Genomic DNA, 12773 nt, shown 5'->3' on the forward strand with positions numbered 1-12773 from the left:
GTGTTGACGTTGTAAGCATTTGTGTATTTATACTGTCGATAATTCAACATTCAGTTAATTCAGACATTTTTTTCCGTTTCGTGAAATCCAAATTAACGAAGATTTACTGGATATGCATAAAACAAAATAAAGAATAAGCTTTTGTGTGTAAAGCATTTCAATAGAGTTGAGATATACGGCATGCGATACCTAGAGAGGAAATGAAATGGCTAGCATGCACTGCATCACAGTGAATGGAATGGCTCAAGAATATTTTTGTGCATTTATGTGTTATTGTGAGTTCCTCATTCTAGATCTATGGCCTTTGATATTAAATATGACATGCTGAACCAAAAATCATTGGACGCTCTAGGCACATGCGGCAGCAGCACTGCTCTGCTTATTCTTGTCTCGCTCACTCATTCAGTCTTGACACTTTGTTCATGTGAGTGGCGCCCTGATTACTGGGGGAATCTTTGTTAAACATGCTGATGTCCAACATGGTAGCCTTCAGAACAGTCATCAGGCCATGTAGAATTATTCTCACTTTGCATCAATTTCAAAAAAATTTGCCCAACGCAGCTTCCAACTATAAGTACAACGTAATGCAAGCGTATCTGCACAACAGGCAAGCTCAGGAGGACTACTAAGTGGCTTAGAGCTAGATACTTGTTACCCTGGCCCTAGCGGAAAAGTAGGGGTGTGTGAATAACAAATTTTCAATTTCTAAGCAAATTTGATTTATAAAGACCAAGCACGAAGCGGATTGAATATTTCTGGAGTATTCTTGAGACAAATACTATTAGTTTTGTGAAAATGCAAGCTTTTTCACCTACAAGAGGTGCGAAAAAAAATCAAGTTGATTGCACATGAAAGTTTAGGTGTCATGACGCAAAGATGCAGAAAGGCGTCACGTGGAAGCAGAGCATTGGTACATTTTAGCACTCGCTGTGGCTCGCTCATCTCGTATGCTGCTACTTTTGCGCTTTTGTTGAACAAACATGCATTGAAGTGTTGAGTGTGTTTGTTGAAATGTTGTGTTATAAGAATTGCTACTTTAATGAACTTGCTTGGTGTTTGTCATGGTTCCCTCTGCAAAACTCGACAACTATGTGGAATTCTCAATATGTAGGTGGAAACGCCAATGGACAGGTGAAGTTTCGTTCCTTCTTTCAGCGAGAATTTCTTCCAGCCACTGATAAGGTGATTGCTCCCTCACTCTTCCACTTGCCTTTTGTTTCTTGCGCCACTTTGATGTGGCACTTGTATTAACACAGCACTAAATATGCAAGAAAGCTGCAGTTTCTTTTTGTGCATGCGCACGCGTGTGATGTTTTGTACAACTTGTGGCAAAATGATCTTGCAGGGCCTCACTTACTCGCTCATTCATTCTAGTACTCACTCACCCTCCATACCAACCACGTACTTGTTTATTTGTTCACTTAAGACCCACTTTATTACTCACTCACCCACCAACCCGCTTACCCACTCTTTTACTTGCACAGCCACTGTCGCCACAGCTTGCTCGCTCACTCACTAACTCACTGTCTCTCACTCACTCACATTCTCGCTAACCACTCGCTCACAAACAAACATACAAACAAGCAAGCAAACTAGCAAAGTGTTTAGGCAATCATTGAGGGCTACAAGAATACTAACTTAAGAGGAAGATTCAGCTTGGCCACTCCTATATAAATTTATCTTGGCAGCCACTGCACCAATATTTATATGGCTTGTTACATTTGAAAGAAAATGTTAAGACCTAGAGACTGTAGGAAGCATATTGCTCATTTGTTGAATTGTTGAAAATTGCTAAGTCAAAAAAAAAAAGAAGTTGGCTATACCACATTTTCGACTCTGTAACTCAGTAGTATGTAAGGACATCACAATTCTGGGAACTGCACCTAATGGTACTCCTCAAGTGGACAAAATTGATGTATTGTACATCACTCTGAAATATACCACTAATTTGTGAGTAGGGCTTTTGCATAGCCTTCGTAAACATGATATAAATCCGTATGTCACATTTGTTTGCTTTAGCTGCTCTAGCAGATGCAGTTTACAGAGCTTCAATATCTGGTTTTGTTGCAGAGTTCAGGATTTGTAAACTTTGTGCTTGAATTATTTTTTTCAGCTTGCCAGTTTCTACCTGTAGGGTTGTGTAAATGCTCGAAAAGTTCAAATATTCTTGATATTTTATTTTTAATATCTGTATTCGATTTGAAAATACATATTCGACAATGTTTCAATAGTTGGTTGGGTACAAATAATGGAATCAAATCTAATATATTTCTGACTGTGCAGGAGTAAACACGGTTTTTGGAATTTGTTTCTAACTAATCTAAGAATGTTGGCACTATGTTGTGCTGAATTTTGTGATGATTTTGTGCCGCTAGCGAAATTTCACTTGGAAAGCACACTTATCCACTGAACGGCTAAACTGTGCGGGAAAACCAGCCTCTCAGTAGCAACAAGCACGAGATGGCAGACAGCGAGAGTGCACTTTTAGAGCGCAGCTCTTGGTCGCGCGTTCCTACAGCAAGCGTCAGCGTCCTACCTCCTAACCGATTGAATGAGCACAGCAAAATGTGAGAGCGTACGCTGCGTGCAGCGGGAGATGAAAGATGGGATTATCGTAAACAATGCGAGCAGGAAAGGTAGGAGGATAGTATGACGAAAACATGAGAAGAAATGCGTAGTGCCGCGCACGACGGACTTTGCAGTGACGAAGGCTACGTGATGGCGCCAGAGTAGCATACGTCGTCTGTGCAGAAACGTGCTGCGTGAGCGGAGCTCTGCCTGTGGTGGCTGCTGTGAATCGTGGCCACGCTCACTGTTAGCGAGGCAGTCATGCCGCACTTCGCTCCATTTGCAACGCACCGCTCGAGACAGATTGTGCGCGCCAGCCACTATATACCGAAATGAAAACACATATAGGGCTGCGCTGAAATTTCGCATTAGGCAGTGCCGTAATTATCGGTGATTTTTTTCCTTTCATATTTTTTTTTTTTTTTGCAATGCCAGACCCAATTCTCAGCGTATTGCTGACAGCAAGTGTAATGAGTGATGTCTGGCACAGAGTCAAATGCCTCCGAATTTATGGGCATTTGATGCGGTATTTTAAGGCACAGGCCGACGAGGATAGGTAGTGGGAATTACTCAATTTTCCAAGTTAACATGAGCCAAATACACAATCCTTTAGTGTAACGGCTTACTAGTCTAGTTTTTTAGCATTGGCAATGCAGTTGCAATGTTCCAACATAACAAATTAACCGAACTTGCTAATAAATGCATGTGTATATCATTATTTGACATTGGAAGCTAAGTATTCTTATTCGATTCGTATTTGAAAATTTTTATATTCGTACACCCGTAATTTCTGGGAAGTTCGTAAGAAATTCCAGGTTCTAATTCGAACTTCTGCTTCTAAGGGCTCATTCACACTGGCGACTTGAGGAGGTCGCGCGACCATTTGCGACTCGCAATCAAAAAGCGACCGAAGGCGACTGATTTTTACACCGGCAAGTCCGGCTGAGCGCGACCTGCAAGTCGCAATCCCGGAGATTATCGTTCTCAGCGAGAACTCTCGGAATTTATGCGGAATTTGAACGCGACGCCGGAGGAGGCCGGATGTAGGCACACGAAAGATCACTTCCGGTGCGCCACTGATTGGTTTATCAGTTTTGCGGCCACGGTCGCGCGACTGAAAAATCGCGCAGAGAGCGACTGGCCCAAAATGGTCGCTTTTCAAGAAAGGCAACCGTTTGCGACCATTTGCGACTGGTCGCTTTGCGACCAACTTGGTCGCGCGACCACTGTCAGTCGCCGGTGTGAATGAGCCCTAAGCTCATTATAATTTAGCTTTTTCACTCAGTTGCAACAAATTTAATTCAAATTGGTCTAACAGTTGTCTCATAAAAGCATACCTGCATTTTACATGTCTTTGAATAGGGAAATCCAAGTTGCCCTTGAGCTAGAGCTTCCTCTTAACATGACAATGCAAATAATAAACATTGGCATACATGGTATGAATAAGTGCACTTACATGATGCAAAGTTACTTAGCCTCAGAACCTTCATTGCAGCGATTACACAGTTGCCAAACTGTATTCCAAGGGTAAGATCGCGCAAGCATCGTGCTTTCCAATTGGTCGCTTTGCCTCCTACATCACTGAGCAGACAGTGTTTAATTGGCATTCCTGCCTCACCTTATTGACGACTGCTGACAAAAGCACAACATCGGCGAACCATGGGCATGCAAGTGACCGTTTGTAAAGCGAGGTGCTTGCGCAGTCTCACCCCAGCTTTGTTCACAGTGCGGATGCCGAAATTAGGACGGAACTCTGTGCAGTCAGGACAGCAGTGTTTTTCTGTGGCTGTAAATGTTGAACATTCCACCTTAAACAAGACAGATGGTCACATCCCCTGTGCCTAGTGTCTGTTAGGGTGATAGTACCACTGTTATTAGGACAGGTGAGTGGCAGTAGTTTGACTGTGCCAGATATAGTGAGTACAGTGCAAGAAGCAACAGGTCAAAATCACGAAGCTGGTAGTACTACCACAAAATGACTGCACTTGCTCAAATTCTCCGTCTTCTCGTAGGATTGACAGAACTTTTTTTGAACAAATTGTTATGATTCGCTGACATGATAACTTGCTTACCCACTCATGAACTTGCTCACATACTCATATTCAATAACTCACTCACCTACGCATTAACGTGCTTACTGACTTACCTACATATAAAAGCACACGTGTATGCACAAATGCTACAAAGGTTCCCATCTCCAATGAGAAACTGCTTATACTTCCTGAGTGGTAAAACTGAGACAGAGTGCTTGAACGCAGTAATCATACATTATTTAACTGTGTAAGAAGCTCGGATAGATTTTTTCCATGACATGCTGAGACTCACTGCTTGGCATTCGTTGCTCACACATCACTTGCTTCTGTTCATGTGCTTGTTTGCAACCATGATTAAAAAGAGTTAATAAGGTTGTATGAGCACTCCAGAGTAACTTATTTTAAGTTCTTTAGAGTTAACATTTTTGGTCAACATTAGTGGGATCTACTTGTCATTTGTTCTTCCACAGATTGCCTTTGACCTCGTGGTTAGTGCATTCTCGCTCATGGAGTTACCCAATGCTGTACAAAGGCTCGAAACAGTGGCCAGCCTGTGGGGCAAGACTAACGGCCTACTGGTACGGATCACTGTTGTGTCGCTGCTGTTTGAGTTGTGAGCACCATTATCAATCCCTAGATGTGATCTGTTTTCATAAAAGGTTTTTCCTCGTGCATTTTTGTATAGAGCAGGTGCCACTGTTACTGATTGCTTTCGTTGGTCAATAGCTCGTGTGTCTCTACATCGGCATCAGTTTCTAGAGCATCTTTTTACGTTTGCGTTGCATGGAACCATTTATATTGCAGCAAATGTAAATCGAGCCAAGACTTCCATCTGAAGACGTAATGCGCAGCAGTGTTGACATATTAACTGGGTAGTTTACTATACGCACATGCTATTAATACTTCAGAATGATGATATGTCTTAAGTGGGGAGCTGGGTCTTTGAAAAAATTAATTGTTCTTTGAGATATATAGTGGTGCAAACTTCTGCGTATACACTTGAACCTTGTGATAACGAAACGGGATGCAAGAAAATAATAGATATAATAAAGTACTATATGCAATTTCCCTTGAAATCCCTACAGAGTCCGTGTATTTTAAACCTTGTTTTAACAAAATAAAATTAGTCTGCCGATAGATATAGCGAGCTAGATTAGTCTCCAAAATAAAAAATGCTGACCGTTGCACACCGAGCATAATGCATTCACTGGGTTCCGAACTCGTTCGGTGCGGCAGTTCAGTGTTCCCACGTCAAATATGCCACACCGCCGCACTACCGGTGGCTGCGCACAGGCGGCATTTCTTTCTTATCTTAGTGCATCTGTCTTGCTGCGACACGTAGCTGCTCCGAGATCACAACCTGAGAGGCCGTGCCTAGCTGCACCGCATATCGATGATGGTGCTTGCTCGTGGCATGCTAAAACCAGTGCCTCCACTTCTCTCTCACACTGCCGTATGCTGCACTGTGCGGACACAGCTAGGTGTGACCTCCAAGATTGCTTGAAACCCGCTTGAGCTGACGCGCTCATGCAAGAGAGCCACGAGGCCATTAAAAATCTGCGGATCGGATAGTTTCACTTTCATTGGCCGAATGCGCCCGTGTTTCTGCTGCCCTGCCAAGCTCTATTGGACGAATACAGTAGAACCTCATGGATACATTCCCGTTACGTACATTTTTCCAGCGCCAAAATTCGCAGTTGAGAACACAAGAAATGACCCAATAAAGTTACGCTCATATTTTACCGGTTCATGCGTTCCAGGAAAGCAAGATTTTTCGGCATCAATGTTCCATACCGTATTTACAGGATTGTAAGTCGACTTGAATGAAAGTCGACCCCCCTCCCCATGTCGCGTGACAGAAAAAAAAAAAGAAAAAAAGAAGATAGCATGCCCGAGGGCACATTCGATAACGAAAATTTATTAGTGTCTGACATGGTCACTGGACTACTGGTCTTCACTAGTGCTGCCATCGTCATCGTTGCTGCGGTCCCACAGCGCGTCATGGTCCAGTGAAACTTCACATTTGGCAAACAACCGCATCAGGACATCTTGTGAAACAGCAGCCCACGCTAAATGCATCCAACCACACGCAGCCGTCAGGGAGGCTCTTTTGACAGGTCCGGTTGGCGCAATTTTGCTGTCTTCTGCTGCCAGCCACTTGTTCTCACGGCAGAGCAAGGCCTTAAAATTAAGGTGAAGGTCCGGGCTTGTTTCATGACCATGTCGCACTTGACTGGCAGGGACCGATCATGCATTTCAGCGACGTACATGTACGCCGCAAGCTTAGCCTACAGCTCCGGAAAGCATCCAGACTTTGGCACGGGAAAAATTTCTCACTTGCCGTCAGCAGGTGAAAATTTCGCTTCGCTGCAATCGCCATTCTCGCACCACCCGTTCAGAAACATCGAAATTGCGGCCCGCTGCGCAGTGATTTGTTTCTTCGGCGTAAAGGATGGCAGCCCTCTTGAACGCTGCTGTGAACGAGTGCCGAATGATTAGTGGGCCTGGAGCACTCATGATGACTGAGGAAGCATATAAGTAACACGTAGTCGGCAGTCAAGTGGAATGAGTCAAACCAATGCCAATGCCTTTCAACAGAGAATGAGAAAACCACGAGCGGTGTCTGCTTTACTATGAACTAACCGATACTCCCCGCAAGCCCCACCGTTCTGAGGGTGCCGCCGCAAATGGGAAAAGCGGCGCTTCCATCAACTATCAACACCCCCCCATGAGTGTTGCATGCACTGTAAAATTCTCATAAATGCTAAAAAACCCTTCCAAAAAGTGTACAAACACGCGGGATAATGAAAAGATATGGGTAGGATCATAGAGCAAACATAAAACATAAAATTGTAACTGCGTTGTAGCTCCCGTTGGTCTCGCTTTTTTGGCCGGGCCATGTTTTGGTTTCGATTGTAAGTCGACCCCCCAACTTCAGACTTTCAAATATAAAAAAAAAGTGGTCGACTTACAATCGTGTTAATACGGTACGTTGCCAATCTGCAATTGTATGATACCTGTCCTAGACCCCATGTAAACAAGAAAATGTGCAAGGCACGCGCGTCCGAGAACAGGATGTAGCTGCCCATCGCAGAAGCTTCACCATAATACTCGCCCTACCATCTCACGTGAAAATGCTGGCGCACCCTCAGTTTCTCATTTCGGTACCAGCAAATCTCCAGTGTCGTCGCACACGGCATTCATAGCTATCGCCAGCAATCCTATCGCAATAAGCATCTTTGCCTTTGACAGTGCGTGGTGCCATCGGAAGCGTAGCGCACGCTTTTAACAGGCGATAATCGAAATGTGCTGTCATTCCCTGCTGCAGATGGCGATTCTATACGTTTTCCGGCTGCTTGATCCCATCTGAACAAGAGAAGGCGCCAGGCTAGCGCGATCGAGAACAGTATATAGCCACCTGTCTCACGTAAAAACGATGGTGCACAGTTTCTTATTCTGGTACCAGCAAATCTCTGCCAGAGTCGTGTGCCTCATTCACAGTGTCCCCGCCAAACTTATTGTGATAAGCATCTTCACCTATCTGTTTTACAGCGCATGGTGCATAGTGTCTTTCATAGCACCCTGCATGCACACTTTTAGTGTGCAATAATCCAAATGTGCGGCCATTCTCTTCCGTAGGCAGCGCAATGTGACCACGTCTTAAAGTGAAAGGTTTACTATGCCAGCCAGCGAGCCATTTCGGCTCATCACGCCATATGCTGTATGCAGGCAGCCGTATGCCTGCATACTATGGCCAACGAACGACCTTGAGCCGTCGTTGCCTAGCAATGCCACAGATGCACTCCAACAGATGGCGTCACCGCTCGCTCCATCAGATGTGCTCCGCTGGGGTAGAGGGAGAGGAGGTGTTGCTTTGAAGGGGGTATATATATATATATGTGCTTCGCCTCAGTGTGTTTAGACGTTACGGAGAGCGCAGAAGAGATGCAACGACAGAACGAAGCGAGGAAGAGACAACACGCTCAAGAGACACCAGAAGAACACGCTGCACAAGTCGAGAAGCATCGTAACGAAGATGCGGGTAGAAGAAGTCGTGCCACCTCCTGGAGTGAATCTTGAACTGCAGAAGAGACTGCTTTGAGTTCTCGAGAGCGTCAGAATGAGACGCTGCGTAGATGACGTACCGAGGAAACGGAGGAAGAACGTGCAAGAAAACTCGAGACCACAAGCGTAGTCATGCAGCTCTTGCTTTCGCAATTCAACTATGGTTAACCAGAGCCAAACCACAGGCAATTTTGCTTTGTCAGCATCCGCCGTTGCCCACCTGCTCGATTTTGTTTCAGTTTTCTGTGACCCTCTTAAACCACCACACAATGGGAAAACAAAATGCGTCTCGGGCTGCCTGAGCACCACCAATTCGATGCGCGTTGGCATCTTGTGCCACAACGATCCATGCGACACTTCACGTTACGTAGCTATCAACAATAGTTGAGACCGTCAATCCTTTTCTAGTTTGTTGAGATCGTATGTTTTCTCGGTTAGTACGGTTTTTCTCGCAGTTTTTTCCAAAATGTGTGAAGAAGGTTCTACTACTTCAACAGGTTTTACGACAATATAGCAAGCCAAGTTGAAAGTGGAAGTGAAAGATCATAACATTGGAACATAAGGGCGCTATCGCAATGGCTGTCGTGTCGGGTCCTAAAAATTGCGTGTTGCACATGCCGGAGAGTCTTTCTGGCTGCTGTTTTCTTTAATTTTCATAACATAAGTGGCTGTGTAGTGGTTCGGCAGTCCTAGTCTTCCATGCATGTTTAAAGTTGTGCATGCATATAATGCAGTAATGAATATAAGGAAGTAATTGGTATAGCAAAGTAATTTCTGATTCCCTTTTAACTTCATTATAACAAGGTTCAAGTGTATGTAATGTAATGTGTTTATTTTGAATATGCAGTCCAATTTTATTTATCTCCTCTGGTTCTAATTTTGTGCGAGCTTCCTTTAAATAATTTATTGCATTGGTTTGCAAAATATCTGTTCGTGAAGTTTCACTAAACAGAGTACCAATGGCTTCTCTATGAATCAAGGAATGTAATAAGACCAACCTTATTGCTTTGCCTTACCTAGAACAACAGTTGCGAGGCTTCAAAGCTAGCCACCAGAAAAACACTTTATTGTGTTTCAAATTCAGTACCTCACGACTTGTGTTCTAGGTAAGGCAGAGCTATAAGGTCTATGGTATTGAATTCCTTGAAAGATACAGAAGCCATTGATACCATATTAAGCGAAACCTAGGGAGCAGATATTTTGCAAATCTTTGCAGAAGATAATTGAAAGTAGCTTGCATAAAATTTGAACTAAAGGCAATAAGTGGAAATAGACCTTACCGTATTTACACGATTGTAAGTCGACTCGAATGTAAGTCGACGCCCCCATATCGCATGACCGGAAAAAAAAAATAATAAGAGAGCATACCCGAGGGCGCATTCGATAATGAAACTTTATTAGTAGCTGACATGGTCGCTGGACTACTCGTCTTCACTAGTGCTGCCATCGTCATCGTTGCTGCGGTCCCACAGCGTGTCGTGGTCCAGCGAAATTTCAAATTTGGCAAACATTTTGCAGAACAGCAGCCCACGCCAAATGCACCCAACCACGCGCAGCCGTCAGGGAGGCTTTATTGACAGGTCCGGTTGGCGTAATTTCGCAGTCTTCTGCCGCCAGCCACTCGTTGTACTCACGGCGGAGCAGAACCTTAAAATTAAGGCGAAGGTCCGGGCTTGTTTCATGACCACGTCACACTTCACTGGCAGGGACCGATCGCGCATTTCAGCGACGTACGCCGCAAGCTTAGCCTACAGCTCCGGAAAGCGTCTAGACTTCGGCACGTGGGAAATTTCTCACTTGCCGTCACAGGTGAAAATTTCGCTTCGCTGTAGTCGCCACTCTCGCACCACCCGTTTAGAAACATCGAAATTGCGGCCCGCTGCGCAGCGATTTGTTTCTTCGGCGTAAAGGATGGCATCCCTCATGAACGCTGCTGTGAACGAGTCCCGAACGATTAGTGGGCCTGGAGCACTCATGACTACTGGGGAAGCATAGAAGTAGCATGTAGCCGGCACTCAAGTGGAACGCGTCTAGCCTTTAAACAGAGAAAGAGAAACCCGCGAGCGGTGTCTGCTCTTCCATGAGCTACCGATACTCCCCGCAAGCGCCGCTGTTCTGAGGGTGCCGCCGCAAATGGGAACAGCGGCGCTTCCATCAACTATCGACACCCCCTACCCCAGGATTGTTGCATGCACTGTAAAACTCTCAAAAATGTTGGAAAACCCTTCCGAAAAGCGAACAAACACGCGGGATAGCGAAAAGATACGGGTAGGGCCATAGAGCAAACATAAAATTGTAACTACATTGTAGCTCCCGTTGGTATCGCTCATAGAGTTTCTCACTACATTACCTAGAGGGAAATCTGGCGCTGCTGCGCTGTGGTATGCATGGGAATGCCGGTATATTGTGGATTCGGTTTGGCATCGTTCTCGGAGAGACAGGACACCTTGAAGACGCGCTTGGCAAGCACCGTTCCGTCTGTCACAATGATTCATTTTCTACTAAAACAGCACGTGAAAAGCTGTTTTAGCTTTATTATTACACAAAAACATGTTTTTTTTAACTATGAGAACTTGTTATTGTGTGTACGACTATATGTTGCGTAAAAAGTATTAGTGGGCCGCTAAAGTTGGAGGACAGATGACAAGGTTTGCGCTCGCTTTGAAACAGTTGGTCGTCTGTTCTTGCTATCTTCGATTGGTCATGCGCTGTGGGTGAGTAAAGATGTAATATGCGTGAATGGAAACATTTTATGAAGATTTTACTTTGAAAACGCGTTATTTGCGTAGCCATATCCACGTTTTAGACGAAGCCCCTTACAACACCAGCCAACACGAGCCTTGCAGCCACATATACCGTCATTCCCATGACGGCACGGTGCCCCCTTAAGAAACTCCCATAGACGGTGGCGCCAGATTACCCTCTAGGTGTTATAGTGAGAAACTCTATGGTATCGCTTTTATTGGCGGCGCCATGTTTTGGTTTCGATTGTAAGTCGACCCCCCAACTTCAGACTTTCAAATTAAAAAAAAAGGGTCGACTTACAATCGGGTAAATACGGTATATTCGAAATGAGCACACAACATTACATATACAGTCGAACCTCGATATATCGTACAGCGCGGTGATCGCAAAATAGTTCGATATAGCCAGAATTCGATATATAAAATCACGTAGATAACGCGTCAAAAACTTGCACAAATCCATCAATGAAACAATCGTGGCGCAATAGATACTCACATGAAGCTTGAAAAAAAGTATTTATTTTGTTCGCTGAAAGTACTGAAGCAGCGTAGCCTGCTTCATATTGGAAACCGCGTGCTTGACCACGGCGTCCTCAACATAATCCAAATGGTCCACAAGAGACGGTCCAGTGCCTTCTATTGCGCCGCAGTAGCGGCGTACAACGGCCAAAGCAGCTACAGCCTCAGTTGCAGTCGGGAGCTGGGCAACATCAGCGCTTGCTGGATCAGCCTCGGCAGCGCCTTCGTTTGGCCGCTCAGCAGTCACTTCTGCCGCGATCTCACGTCTGTTAACTCTGCCACTGTTCCGGTGCTGTCGTCACCGCCAACGAAGTCCTCAATGCACATGCTGTGTGGCTCAGCACCGACAAAGCGCTCCAACTGGCTCCACGGCCGCCTCGATCACGCGCGCACGGCGGGGGCGCGGGCGCGCGTGATTGAGGCGGCTGGGCTGGTTCACGGCCGTCTCTAGAGCGCGCGCTCCCCTCAAGACCGGCTGTGGCTGGTTCCAAGCCGCCGCGTGTGTACGCCGCTACGTTCAATGGCGCCCTCGGCGCAACCGATGTGGGAGCTGTCGTACGCAGCAGTCTGGAACGCCCATCGCGCCGCCGCTATCTTCGAGAGTGTTGCGGGAAAGCTCGCCTCCTGTCAACAGAGCGCACTTGGTCTGGGGTGGCGGAGTTCGATATATCTATTTTACATCCGGCCCCGTTCGAAATAAAAAATTAAAAATGCGTGCGATTTTCCACGTGATATAGAAAGTGTTCGATATACGCAATAATTCGATATATCCGTGTTCGATATATCGAGGTTTGACTGTATGTACAAGATTTCAGCACTGTACATCAAAGAATACAGATTTGAA

General features: G+C 45.3%; 1 protein-coding gene across 3 annotated transcripts in view; it reads left to right on the forward strand.

Annotated features, from left to right (window-relative positions):
- Nucleotides 1–12773, forward strand: part of LOC142575556 (ribosome assembly protein METTL17, mitochondrial-like) — a 51455-nt gene that overhangs the window by 17965 nt on the left and 20717 nt on the right. For all 3 annotated transcript variants that reach the window (XR_012826670.1, XM_075684996.1, XM_075684997.1), the window contains 2 exons: nt 1112–1182; nt 5072–5179. Coding sequence is in view for 2 of the 3 variants with exons in the window: in XM_075684996.1 (XP_075541111.1) it covers nt 1112–1182; nt 5072–5179 (179 nt within the window). In the remaining variant the exon portion in view is untranslated. The remainder of the gene's footprint in view (nt 1–1111; nt 1183–5071; nt 5180–12773) is intronic.

This window comes from Dermacentor variabilis, chromosome 3, assembly GCF_050947875.1.
Source record: "Dermacentor variabilis isolate Ectoservices chromosome 3, ASM5094787v1, whole genome shotgun sequence".
NCBI classification, from domain to species: Eukaryota; Metazoa; Arthropoda; class Arachnida; order Ixodida; family Ixodidae; genus Dermacentor; species Dermacentor variabilis.